This window comes from Squalius cephalus (genome assembly GCF_949319135.1).
Source record: "Squalius cephalus genome assembly, chromosome: 10".
NCBI lineage: Eukaryota > Metazoa > Chordata > Actinopteri > Cypriniformes > Leuciscidae > Squalius > Squalius cephalus.
Window position 1 is genome coordinate 30,593,724 of NC_137131.1, and position 14,297 is coordinate 30,608,020.

The following is a 14,297-nucleotide window of genomic DNA, read 5'->3' on the forward strand; positions in this document are numbered from 1 at the left end:
ATTTTGGCAAAAATAATGTACCGGTAGGCTTAGTAAACATTAGGATTCTTACACAAAACATTATCTGTATTAGGATACATTTGTATTTAATTTTAACAGTTTATTAATCCAAACATTTAATGAATTGATTAAATCTATTCATTTTTTTTAAAATGTGAAACTGTTGTAACCACACCTAAACTCCTTAATGAAGTCTTAAAGTAGTTGTTTTTAGGGTTTAGGACAGGCATCAATGTTAGATTGGACTGAGGTTTTGGTTGAAGGACTTGATTGTATATGTAACCCTAGAGGCCTGTCGGGCAAGTGTGTGCATGTTTATAGCCAGAGGAACAAATCATTTGTGTGTTTGAATCGCTTTTGGTATTAGATTACTGGGCTGTTCTCTTTCCGCATTGTGTTCTTTTTCTCCTTAGAGTGAAGATGAAAACCTATATGGAATTTATTTACTTTGCTACTACATTTTAATACCTCTTTATAACAAGAGATAGTTTCAGTCCTCAAATTTGATTCGCCAAGCCTTAAAGTAACCAAGAGTGCTGATATCCACTCCAACAGCACTGGGACTTTTCACTGTTTGTATCACTCCGACACACTGTCAGTATTAGTGCAGATGTCTTACGGTTGATCCTGCATTGACTTTCTTTTGAACTATTTCCATTGGTGGAGCAAAAATACAAGTAACTTAGGGTGTGTTCACACTTGTAGTTCGGTTCTCTCTGTTCTTTTGGTCTGGACCAAAAAAAAGAGACATTTAGTTCTGGTTCGCTTGGCATTCACACTTTAGGTCTCACAGTACGTTTTTAAATTACTTTGTAGGTTATTTAATAAAGGCATGAATTGTACTTCACCTTGGCTTCAGCATTATAACTATTTCATCCGTGGTGGACCGAGATTGAGACTGCGTCGCTGCTACTATACCTCTCACGGCATGCACATGTCTTTGTGTCGTTAGCATGAGATCAGCAAATTAAGAGATCGCTGATCCAATCATTAAGCGATTATCGGCCGATATCTATCGGTAGCTGATCAATCGGAGCAGTGAGCAGCCCTATTTTGAATATGTCACATTTTGGAACAAAAATTTCATGTTGACTTTTAAGGAATGTTCAGCTGACAGGAAGGGATATAACTATTATAGTTGTCCTCAAATTATCTCTGAAGAGTCTAGCTGATATTTCCTTAAGATACCTTTTTCTCAGGTTTAGACATGTTGTGTTTAGGCTACTCTTTCCTCAGAGCATTACTGTGCTGAATGTATCCTCATGGACTGTTCATTCACTGTCTATTCAGTTGCACAATGAATCGAGTCTTCAAAGACTTTTATTCATGCAAACTAGAGGCTGCTGTGCCACTATTTGAATAAGGTACTGCAGGTTTATTATTGTGGCATCATATTTTTTTATATCCACCTGCCACTTAATGTCAAATGTTTGTTTAATGGATCAGATCAGCTAAAACTGCCCCACACATTTCTAATCTTTGAAGCAATAATTAAACTGTGTTTGTTGGAGGTATACACCTTTAATGCATCTTTAGTTAAAGGAATAGTTATAGTTTACAAAGTCCCTGCCCAGAAGTTCCCTTTTTGTAGCAAAATATTTAAGTAAATGCTGCTTTTCTTAACTACATGTTATGTTGGAATTAGTCTAAATGGTGTTTACTCATCTAAAGCCCCATCACTACACAGATTCTGGAGAAAATTCTGTAAAACTCATTCTGGTAACCATTCAGGATTGCAAGATTTTATAGTGCTGGTGTTTAGGATATCACTGGTATATGATTGTGGGTTAAATATAAATTCCATGTGAATTTGAAGTCTGAAATTCAAAGGAATAGTAAATTAATTTAATTGAATATAAAGAATACCATTATATTAGTTGTTGCATAATCTCTTTTATAACTGACATATTATAGGCCTATAAAAATGTAACTAAATATATTAAATTTTAGTATATTTTAATTATCTTCTAAGTGCTTTGTCATTTTACACTAGGCAATTTACAGTGCATACACTTCTTTTTAAAGTACTGTAAATGTTCATGTTTTTGTCATTTTTAAACAAAATTCTGTCTTTTTATGTGTATCCTAGGTTTAGCCGATGGGGATGTATGTTTGATTGTGTTTTCTGTATGCATATCGAACCTGCAGATCAAATCCTGGTAAGAACTTTTATCAACTGTTTCTCTTTTTGTCTCTCTCTCACATAGCATACCATGCCATTTGTGGCATCCTTTCTTAATTTGTGTTAATGAAATATTATGTTGTTTTAATAACATTAACAATATTTTGTAAAGGTGTGTTATATTTAGTCACCATGAAATCAAAATGGATAATTCTTATTTTTTATGTAATATTGCAGTATTCATTATAAACAATGTTTGTGCACGTCATTATTATTATTTTGTTAATTCATTTGTTGTAATCTTTAATCAAAATAACTTCCCTTCCCTTGACATCTTTTTTTCTTCTCTGACTCTGATGACTAGGGTTGGGTATCATTTGAATTTTATCGTTTCTGATTCCGCTTATCGATTCCAATTCTTATTGACTCATTTCAATAAGGTAAAAAAAAGTAAAACATTCAGATATCAAACATATTTATTCTGTCTTTTTGCAAAACATTCTGTTACAGCTGAATACCATGAATAAAAATCAGCTGCCTACAGGACACTTACACAAGGAAATTTTGCCTATGTTTTTAACAAAAATACCACAGAAAAAACATCTAGATTTTACTAATATAATTTCCAAACATTATTAAAGACTAGTAAACAGTCAGTAATAAAATAAGAACAAATTAGCAATAGCACAAATAAATACTACTGAACAAATTTCAGGTACAGAAATTGAAATCAAATGTAAACAACTGTAAAAGAGCACTGCATAGTTTTCTTTTTATAAATAAAATAGAAAAAGCTATTCAGTCAAGATCAGTGAGTGATTTTCTTTGTCTTTTGTTCTTTGTTTTAAGATTTATGACAGACAGCAGCAGGTATATTAGGCTGCTGTCACTTTAAGACCTAATGCATCGATTTAATATTCCGATACACGTTTTCTTTCTCAACTGTTTACGTTCACAGACAAAACCGTCTGTGTTTATGGGAATATTTTTTCATAATTGTTTTGTGTATTTGTCCGTTCAAGTGCTAGAAAACGCAAGTATTCGCACACTATATGAGTGGCGGTGTTTGCGCTTTGGATGTGTGTGCAGCACAGAAAGCAGTGTGTGAGTGCCGAATTAAGTTCTCGTCTCGTTAATCATCTTGCTCTTAAATGGGAATCGATAAGCGGAATCGAAATGCGCATTTTATTAAATCCTCGGTTCTTGGAAATTGGGAACAAAATGGATCCGGTTCTCAATGCCCAACCCTACTGATGTCGTATTAACCTGTCATTATATGAGATCACAACAATTGCAAACGACGACAATCCAATGATCAAACAATCCAACAAAATCAAGTCCCATTTTGTTCTTGTTCTAGAAGTCTGGGATTGGGATTGTTATAATATAGTTTTCATGTCATCTTTTTTTTTTTAATCACATTTTTTATTGATTTTTTTTGTCTCTCATCCTCTCTCTCTTTCTTTGTTCTCAGAATAGTTGACATGCCACCTGGGATGGTGTGTGTGTTCTCTTCTCTTTTCTCCATACTATGTAGCTGCGTGGTCACTCAGAGCTCTGATTCTTCCAGCCATCACCCCACTTTCTTGTGCAATGACACCTACTTTGAGCACCTAGCTTTGCATCCTGACCCTACATTGGGTCGGGTCTATTTAGGCGCCCGTGATCGGCTTTACCAGCTTTCGTCCGAACTTCAGCTTGAGGCAGAGGAAGAGACAGGACCGGTGATAGACAGCCGTGACTGCCTGCCACCAATTAGTGAATCAAACTGCCCACAGGCAAAATGGACCAATAACCACAACAAGCTACTACTTGTGGATCCTTACAATCAGGAGCTCATCAGTTGTGGAAGTGTTTATCAAGGAATATGTCAGAAACGAAGTTTGGATGCAGTGGGGAAAGTGCTTTTCTCTGCAGAGAGGCCTGTGGATACACAATACGTTGCGGCTAATGACCCCAATGTCTCTACAGTAGGACTTGTGGCACTAACAAGAGGGCGTGGGAAACAACAGCCAGTGCTGTTTGTGGGACGTGGTTATACCAACAGCCAACCTCCAATATCTACTCGAAACTTAGTTACGGAGCCTGTTTTCTCATATGAAGAAACTTCAAAGTTAGCGGTGGCTGGGAGGCTTTCTGAGTATGACCATCATTTTGTAACATCATTTACCCATCGCTCGTATGTCTACTTCATGTTCTATCGGAGAGACTTGAAATCACAGTCGAGAGAATATCGCACATATGTTTCCCGTATGTGTTTGGATGATGTTGCGTATTATTCATACGTAGAAGTTCCGTTAAGTTGCCGTTCAGCTAGAGGAAAGAATTATAACCTTCTACAAGCTCTACATGTAGGCCTGCCAAAGTTAGGTAAGACTATGGGAATAAAAAGCATAGCTGCTTCAGAACAAGAGGTCCTTTTGGGGGTGTTTTCGAGCCAATTCGCCTCCTCCAGTCGACCCAATGAAGAGTCCGCAGTATGTGTGTTTTCACTTGAGGAAGTGGATAAGCGTATCGATGCTACAAGAGATCTGTGCTACACTGAAATGGGCCGTGCAGATGGACATGAGGCTGCATACATCGAGTATGAAGTCAAATCAAACTGTGCCAATCTTCCAGCGGTGAGTTTGAAAACTGGAAACCAGTAAGTTTACTGCCTCAGGAAACAGGTGTGAACAGCTTCTAAGATCCACTCGGACAAACTTAAAAGTATTTTTTTAGAGCTACTGTAGACCAAAAAAATTGGCCTGTTGTGCAAATAAACATAAAACACTGTAAAGCCTAACATATTAAAACAATTCAGACAACCTGTAGTTCTTGACAAAATAGTTATTGTAGGTCATGGATAATTAATAAAAAAAATCTAAAAGTCTGCCTTTTTGTTGTTGTTGAGTATCATATTTTGATATATCAGGCTTTTATGGCCCATATAGTATGATATAGTGAGAGAATATGGAGCTCACACTTGGAGGAGGAAAAAACACCTCAATTTTATTTAGAAGCCCAAAGTGCAGTTGCTGTTATTTACATGGCCAAAAGTAAGATGAAATTCTGATAGCTTGTAATGTACAACAATGATTTTTATAACAGTTTAGCAGACTACTTGCATATAAATATCTGTAAAATATCTTAAAATGAGTGCCCCTACCCTCCCCAATATCAATTTTTCAGACAAAACATTTTACTACGAGGTGTAAACTGTGTCTTGCCTGACCACTTGTGATACACTAAAATGAAACTAAATACCATGTATAAACGCTTAAAGTTATCTGGTGAAAAATAGCCTTGATGTTAAATGGTTAGTTCACCCAAAAAATTACGTTTTGTCATTAATTACTTACCCTCATGTCGTTCCAAAGCCGAATGATAAATGAAGATATTTATGAAATCCAAGAGCTTTCTGACAGCCCCCCCCCCCCCCATAGATTGCAACGTAATTGCCACTTTCAAGGCCCAGAAAGGTAGTAAAGACATTGTTAAAATAGTGCATGTGACTAAATTAGTTCAACCTTAATTTGATCAATTTCTTCCTTTTTTTTTTTTATGAACGAACCCTTTAAATATCTTGGTGGGTAACTGAGGTTGTAGTTTTAAACTATGCAAGGTGTGATCCCGGAGCTATCACTGTTGTGCCCTGGAACATAGCACTTAAAGGGATAGTTCACCAAAAATTAAAATTAGCCCATGATTTACTCACCCTGAAGCCATCCTAGGTGAATATGACATTCTTCTTTCAGACGAATACAATCAGAGTTTTATTAAAAAATGTCCTGGCTCTTCCAAGCTTTATCAAATAAAATAAAAAAATTATAATGGGAGTGAATGGCTCTATGTCTTTGGAAGTCCGTCAAAGCGCATCCATTCATGATTAAAGTGGTCCACGTGTCTCGGGGGTTTAATAAAGGCCATCTGAAGTGAAGCGATGTTTGTGTAAGAAAAATATCCATATTTAATACTTTATCAACTAAAATAACTAGCTTCCGGCAGACGGCCGTACGCATCGACTTGCTCCAAAAGAGTAACTCGTAAACTTGATGCACAATGTAATGACGAACGCGGTTACACAGCCCTGTTTGTTTGAACTGCGAGAGGTGTCAATTGCTGTCATTACATTGTGGCACCATTATATGACATCACATTCCACCAACCTTGTTGTGTGGCCATATATAAATATAAAAACTGGTCTATAGGAAGTTTAAGGGAGTATAACAGTTGTTTACTTGCACACTACAATTTAAAAGTTTAAAATATAGCAAAAAAAAAAAAAAAGTAATATTGTGAAATTGTCACAATTTAAAACAGTTATCTGTTTTAATATATTTAAATATACAATATAAAATATTGTGGTGGCAAAGATACATTTTAAGCAGTCATTAATCAGTCTTCAGTTTTACATAAAGAAATCATTCTAATGCTGATTTGGTTCTCAGGAAACCTTTTTTTTTCACTGTGGAAAAGTATGGAGACTGTGATTAGTGTCTTTTTTTCAGGATTCTCTGAAGAACAAAGTTTGAAGAACAAAGTTTATTTTTTTTTCAAATAGTAGAACTCTTTAAATTATAATTGTCTCTACTGACATTTTTGATCAATATTAAATTGTTCTTCTGCATTCTTGTTGAATAAAATGATCAATTTCTTTAAAAAAAACTTTTTAGATTTAAAAAGTAACAAATGGTCTGTACTCGTCTTATACCACTGCAGCAAGTTTCAAAACTTTGTTTTTATGCTGAATTTATACCTTAAAATGTATTTGACAAGAAACATTGTTCTGTAACTCTAACACTTTTTTTTTTTTTACTTGTTGACTTTTGTCTCCCTACAGAACACTTTGGATGCTTACCCATGTGGCTCTGATCATACCCCTAGTCCAATGGCAAGCCGGGTGCTTGTGGAAGCTGAGCCAATATTTGACAGCCCAACTGTCCGGCTCACTGCTGTGGCTGTGAGTGTAAGGGAGGAACATACTATTGCCTTTCTAGGAGACTCCCAAGGAAACTTACATAAGGTATTACAAAGTTTTCAAGGAATTTGTGTTTTCCCCATCTTTTCTAATAATTTTATTTTATACAATTCTTCAATTTATTCTCTCTTCTTTGCTGAGGCAGAAGTGTTTCAGAAAATGATGTTGGATTTGCACTTGGCTGGATATTTTGGAGGTTTTGCAGGATTCCAGAATAATTAAAAACTCATGAAGATATGAGATTAATTTTTAATGTTATGAAGATAAGATGTGGTGTGGTTACAAGCACATTTATTTGCCTCTTACAGCATTGTCCTTTTTTGTAAAATCTTTTTGTAAATCTTATCTAAACAGATTGATCTTATTTAAATCGTTACAATTTTGAAGAGATGGTGCTTAATGCATCATTAAAAATGGTAAGCACAAGTGCATTTGATTTTATTAACATATAAAATGCTGACTACTGTTTCAGCCTCAGGTTGTACCCATTTTCTCTTTAATTTCTAACATGGATGAAGTTCCTCATTATGTGATGCGTGTTCTTCATTGTATAACAACCACTATTTCAGCCCCTATTAAGCCAGCCTAGGCTAGCCAACAGGATCCTTGTGTGGGATTTTGTTTACATTGTTATAATATTACTTTTTTTTTTTTATATATTACAGCCTATGAGGAACCAAAGAGAGTTTAGATTTATTTCTTAGTATCTTAATAAATAGTTCTCAAAAAGACAATTTTATAAGTAACACTAATTTTCATTGCAGCAGATCTACTTCAAAATGTGATAAATTACATTCAGTGTGATAGAGCGGTTTCTACTAGATCTTTGTATTATTTTAATGAAGTGGCAATAATTTGAGGAGTAGTTTCAGGAATAACTGGTTTGCTCTATATATTCTGTCATGGTATGTTGTACTGTATGTATTTGCTTGATGTTTTATCCCTACAAGAATAAAGCAGCAGAGGATCTTCTCTACTAGGTAGAGTTGTACCTTTTGTTACAGTCAGCAGTTTAGCTGCAATGGGAAATTTAGAAAACAGTGTGGTGGCTAGTTTCGTCCATGTCTAGTCTGGATGTAACCCTACGAAATATAGAGATTGGGCCTTGTGAAGTTTTGATTTAATTTTAGAACATTTTTATTTCCTCCTCAGTTTTGGTCAGAAGGAGTGTGTTTTTTTTCCAGGTGTTTCTTGGCCCAAACGGTGAGGTGGAAGAATATGCAGTAATTTCAATTCAGCCCAATTCACCAATAAGCAGAGAGCTCAGGCTTGACTATCAAGAGAAGCATCTGTACGTCTTGACAAGTAACATGGTAACTATCACATTATTGAAGTGGAATTGACAGTGTCAGTGTTGTTAAGTAGTTCTTGTCGGTAATTGATAATAAAAAAAAAAAACATAAAAAAGAACAAAAACCTTATATTAAAGGGATAGGCCACCCAAAAATGAAAATTGTCTTTTTTTTTTCTTTTTTTTAAAAATCTGTATGACTTTCTCCTGTGTAACACAGAGGATATTTTAAAGAATGTTGGTAACCAACCAAACAGTTTTGGTTTCCATTAACTTCCACTTTATCAAAACATATAATGGAAGACAATGGAAACCAAAACTGTTTTAAGAGAAACGAGTCAGGCTCACATAGTACTGAAATGAAATGTATTCTTCAACCATGTAGACAGACAAAACTGATTGACGAATAGGAAGTTGCTGATGTGAAGTTGCTTTAATTGGCACACCCCTGAAAAAAAAAAAACCTGAATGAAGAACTTAATGTTAAACATCCCAACTGATTCATTGCATAAACGGATTATCGTGTTTACTGATCATATCAGATTACTTATAAACACGAATGTGCGTATGAGTAATTTGAATGACATAAACGTGTGCTGCTTCTCTGATCAGAAATAGCTAATTAGGTAATACGTTAAAACATGTATGTATATATTCTTCTGCTGTTTTAATTTGACATTGTTCTTGCTTTTTTTTTTTACTTTGCTCACACAGCTAGAGAAAAGGCCTGTAGAAGAGTGTGAAAAGCATTTGGATTGTCAGTCCTGTTTGTTGGCTCATGATCCATATTGTGGCTGGTGTGTTCTTGAGGGGAAGTAAGTTCCTATTTGAAAACAACCTCATATTCAGAATGGTTTATTTTGAATAGTTGAACATTGTGCCTTTGTGCATCAGGTGTGGCCTGCGTAATGAGTGTGTGCGTGGGGATCAGAAAGATCAGTGGCTTTGGAGCTTTGACATGGAGCAACAATGCCTGAGCGTTGAGTTTCTCAATCCATCCAACATCAGCCGAGAGGAGAGAAGAAATGTGTGTTTCACATATTAACACATTTAAAAAAAAATAAAAATAATCCAGCTCAAAAAGTTTATTCAGTACCACACACTGCCTCACAATAAAATACAAGATACATTTATTTGTTTAAGTTTGATTCACTACAGTGACCATTATTAAGCACAGAAACAACCAAAATCACTCCTCCCTCTTTTCCTTAAAAGTATAATTTTAATCCTTACAGATCCCAATCAAATTCCATCTGTCTCTCTTTATTTTTTTCTCCTTTTAGATATCTTTATACATCCCTAGTCTTCCCAGTCTGGAGCGAGGAGAGTTTTACTCTTGTGTCTTCCACGACAGGTCAAGTTTGGCTGTTGTAACAGAGACTGGTGTCACCTGCTCTTCTCCACACATATATACATTGCCATCTGTGCCACCGGGTCAAGGTGAGGGTATTGCCAGATAAATAGTCAGGTCTCTTATGTATTTATAACACTTTTATTTTGACACAGGAGGCCTGGCCAGTAAAACATAATAATAGAAACAAACATAGTTTTTCATGAGCCATTCAAAAAGTGTCCTCCTTTTGACACAGAAACACTTGATTCGGTACTCAGTTTTGAGCATGCCAGTGTAACCAGTCTGAAAGAGGAGCACTTTTTGACAGATGGTAGAAGTTTTAAGATGGATTACATAGACCTTAGTCAGGTTAAGACGCCATGTTGAATTTAACACCGATCAAAACGAGGCTGTGAGGGGTCATAGATGATGTAATTTTCACAACTTTCAAAACTGTTTAATGTTTTTTTTTTTCCAGAAAGACGTTTTGTCAGCTTGACAATCGGTATGTTATTAAACAACAGGGCAATCAGTTGTTCGCAGTGTACTTCTATCCCTCACAGCCTTGTTTTCAAATTCCTGTCAAAAATTAAATATGGTGCTACTCTGATTAAGGTCTATTGTCCTAGCTTCCAAAATATGTTTAGGAATTGTTCAATTGTTTAAATAAAGTAACACAGAATGGTCCCATGTTAAACGTGTTATATATTCCAGGTGTTCTGGGGGTATACGATAGGTTTTGGTGAAAAACAAACCAAAATGTATTATTTAACGAAAATCTTGACCTTGGCTGTTAGTCTTCTGTTCTTGACTGCGTGTTCATGAGACTATTAGCGCCGCAGTTCACTCTGACTTGCCCAGAAAAAGCACACAAGTTGTGAGAAGTCAAGATTAATAAAACTCAGTTTTTGCCATGAAGATAGTCTCAGATGCTGACATGGCATTAAAAAGCTATACTACTACTCAAGATTAATAAAAAGAAAAAAGTGTGTAGAACAACACCAGGGTGAATAAATGATGACTTCCCATCTATCTATCTGCGAAGATATGACGATGACTATCCCCTGCAAAGGTCTCTCTCATCGACATGACAAAACCGTTTTTACGTTTTTAACGTTTACACAGAGATGATAACAGTATCGCTTTCAAAACTCTTTGAAACCTACTTCAAAGTTTGCATTCTCAGGCCACCAAAATGCAGTTGTCGTGTAAATGAACAGCCAGACCGCATTAAAAGTTTTCTGTTTTTAGTTGAAACGGTGTTGTGTAAGCGGCCCCTGAGGTTAATAGCTAATGATTTTTACAACGGAAATGAATCAATTAGAATAGAAGAAGAAGAATAGAATGAGGCATTTATATAGCGCTTTCATATGTACTACTGTACACCCAAAGCGCTTTACAATCATATCAGGGGTCTCTCCTCAACCACCACCAGTGTGCAGCATCCACTTGGATGATGCGACGGCAGCCACAGAACAACGGCGCCAGTGCGCTCACCACACACCAGCTATAGGTGGAGACAGGAGAGAGAGTGATAGAGCCAATTCAATGTAAGGGGATTATTAGGAGGCCATGATTGGAAAGGGCCAATGGGTGGAATGTGGCCAGGACACCGGGGTTACACCCCTACTCTTTACGAGAAATGCCATGGGATTTTTAATGACCACAGAGAGTCAGGACCTCGGTTTTACGTCTCATCCGAAGGACAGTGCTCTTTGACAGTATAGTGTCCCCGTCACTACACTGGGGCGTTAGGACCCACACAGACCACAGGGTGAGCACCCCCTACTGGCCTCACTAACACCTCTTCCAGCAGCAACCTGTTTTTTCTCAGGAGGTCTCCCATCCAGGTACTAACCAGGCTCAGCCCTGCTTAGCTTCAGTGGGCAACCAGTCTTGGGCTACAGGGTGATATGGCTGCTTGCAATTAAAAACTTACTTGAACTAGACAATTACTGTATTGTAAAAAGAGCTATATAAATCCAGGTGACTTGACTTGACTTCATTTTCATTTTAGGGTGAACTATCTCTTTTAAAGGTTTTAAATTCTGTCATTTACTTACACTCATGTTGTTTCAAACCTGTATGCATTTCTTACTTTTTGCTTCACAAAAGATTTTGAAAAATGTCTTTTGTTTTGTTTTAAACCCCAATGTCTTCCTTCATGTTCCGCAGAAAAATAAGTCATACCGATATGGAACAACGTGAGGGTGACACTTTAATGTCACTTTTCTTATCTCATTTCACAAACCCCCAACTGAAATCAATCAAACCTTCACATCTGCTAGATGAAATCCAAGCAAGTTTAAACTTAGCTTTTGTATTTGTGTCTACAAAGAGCAAGCAGTGAGACACAAATGATAAGATGAAAGTGACAAGCAAAAACAGTGATGGATCTGTAAAAGTCATGAATGTACATGAACTCTACTTGCTAAAATCATATTTTTTCTTCTGAATCAGATTTTTTTACAGTCACTCTGTCTCTGCGGTTCCATGATGTTGTTGTGACTTCTCGGGGATTCACCTTTTATGATTGCACAGCAGTCAAACAGCTTGCGGGAAGCATGCCGTGAGTTGCAAACACACACATATTGTGGGCACAAACAAGTTTTAAGTTGTTTTAATCATACTAAGAGTTTTTTATATCTTTGTTTGATTTAAATACTCTACCTCCAGTTAATGATTTTGGATCCAATTAATCCTTTCTTCCTTTCTTCCTTCCTTTCTTGCTTTTCCTTCCTTCCTTCCTTCCTTCCTTCCTTCCTTCCTTCCTTCCTTCCTTCCTTCCTTCCTTCCTTCCTTCCTTCCTTCCTTCCTTCCTTCCTTCCTTCCTTCCTTCCTTCCTTCCTTCCTCACAGCTGCCATGGTTGTGTGCAGAGTCACTGGGGATGCAATTGGTGCGTGAAGCAACATATGTGTACCCACAAGGCTGTGTGCGATGAGGGACTGATAATCTATAACGAACATGTAAGTCATTACATCACCAGCCATACTTTCTCTCTGTGTTGTATGGTGAAAATGACATGTCTCAAACTTGAAAACACTGTTTCCTACAGAATTCTGTTAACCCTCTCTCCCAAATAATTGGTCCAAACTACAAATAATTGGTAAACAAAATACATTTTACCAATTCATTAAAAGAACCAGGAGGCAGATTAAAATGATTCTTAACATCCATTTTTCAGTATTTCTCTCATATTTTCTTATTTTCAGAATTAAAAAAAATAAGGATATTTTGTTTTCCTCAAATACAATAATTTTTAAAAATGTTCTTATCTTAATTCTACTTGCACATTTTACATCATGAGGTGCTTGTTACCTCAAATTGGGTTCATAGATGGACAAATATATTATTTGCAAGTTTTAAGTTTTTAATTTGTTGTGTTAGACAAACACATTCAGATTAAACCGCCTGTATTTAATTCTTATGAAAAGATATTCTGAAGGAACTATTTGAGAATTTAAGAATATATATTGTTTATTTAGAATAGAATATATATCTTCAGTAACTTTCTCTGTGAATCTGGCCCATAAGCCCAGAAGAGTCATTCATTTATGAATCTGACTACACTAGTCGAATTGTATTTCTGTTTTTGAGTGCAGCCAGCAAAAAAAATGCAATTAACAGTTGAGCATGGCGCTAACAACACCAATTTCATGGGTCTATACCCTGGCAAAGCAAAAACTGAATAAAAAAAAATTAAGTGTACCCTGAATGCAATGCTTTGGATAAAAGCATGTCAAATGCATTAGTTTAAAGTCCCTCTGTAGTCCATAATTTTATCCCTTAACTCATCTTTGATCACTAAAATGACATTTTTCCTGTGAAAATAATTTCTTCATGAAATTATCATTCTTAAATTAGCTTGAATTTGACTCTACACTCTTACTTCATTATGTATACGTGTATCCATGAATATGAATATTAGTCCCCGCGTCCTCTCAATCAGACCAGCTCAGAATACATGATCCACTCTGTCAACTTTACTGTATTAAACGTTACATGATGGCAAGTGGAAATACTGGTTTAAATCAGTTATGTATGTTTGAATCAGAAACTGATTCAGAAGAAGTGGAAGAGTGAATTATACAGGTTCGTCACCAAGTTGATGTATCAGAATGGTAATGCATTCTATGTATTGCTCTCTACGTCTGACACATAATGGTAATTACTATGATTAGTCTTTTGCTTGACTACGCTATCAGACAACTAATAATGTGTTGCTAATTTTGCACAAACCATGTTCCCGTTCAGCATCTCAGACAGCTGCCTTTTAAAAATCAGCTTCTTTACAAACGCATAATACATAGTAAATCATAATATACATATACACAATTCACCCACCATAATATACATATACACAATAATATACATATACACAATTCACCCACCATATTGCTAAATGTACGTGATTTGTCATATCAACAGAATAATACTTGGCAATGGTGTTGACTGATGAATTTGTACATGGTTTGTCTTAAAGCATATTAAAAACACCACATAGACATATAAACAACATTAAAACTTGAACCATAGGGAGTCTTTAAATGAATCAAAATTATTTTTTTGCAGTGTAAAAATATGGTTATG

At 35.9% G+C, this 14,297-nt stretch overlaps 2 protein-coding genes across 3 annotated transcripts in view; one reads left to right on the top strand and one right to left on the bottom strand.

Annotated features, from left to right (window-relative positions):
- The window catches only part of thumpd3 (THUMP domain containing 3), a 200,770-nt gene that overhangs the window by 34,013 nt on the left and 152,460 nt on the right, over nucleotides 1–14,297 (bottom strand). The gene's annotated exons all lie outside the window — the stretch shown is intronic.
- plxnb1b (plexin b1b) overlaps nucleotides 1–14,297 on the top strand; it is an 83,336-nt gene that overhangs the window by 18,641 nt on the left and 50,398 nt on the right. The window contains exons 2-10 of one of the 2 annotated variants that reach the window (XM_079883277.1): nucleotides 2,090–2,159; nucleotides 3,597–4,743; nucleotides 6,945–7,127; nucleotides 8,267–8,395; nucleotides 9,088–9,188; nucleotides 9,268–9,400; nucleotides 9,657–9,813; nucleotides 12,167–12,275; nucleotides 12,565–12,673. In XM_079883277.1, coding sequence (XP_079739403.1) covers nucleotides 3,607–4,743; nucleotides 6,945–7,127; nucleotides 8,267–8,395; nucleotides 9,088–9,188; nucleotides 9,268–9,400; nucleotides 9,657–9,813; nucleotides 12,167–12,275; nucleotides 12,565–12,673 — 2,058 coding nt within the window. In that variant the 5' untranslated portion in view covers nucleotides 2,090–2,159; nucleotides 3,597–3,606. The remainder of the gene's footprint in view (nucleotides 1–2,089; nucleotides 2,160–3,596; nucleotides 4,744–6,944; nucleotides 7,128–8,266; nucleotides 8,396–9,087; nucleotides 9,189–9,267; nucleotides 9,401–9,656; nucleotides 9,814–12,166; nucleotides 12,276–12,564; nucleotides 12,674–14,297) is intronic. The other variant, XM_079883278.1, reaches the window with a different exon arrangement.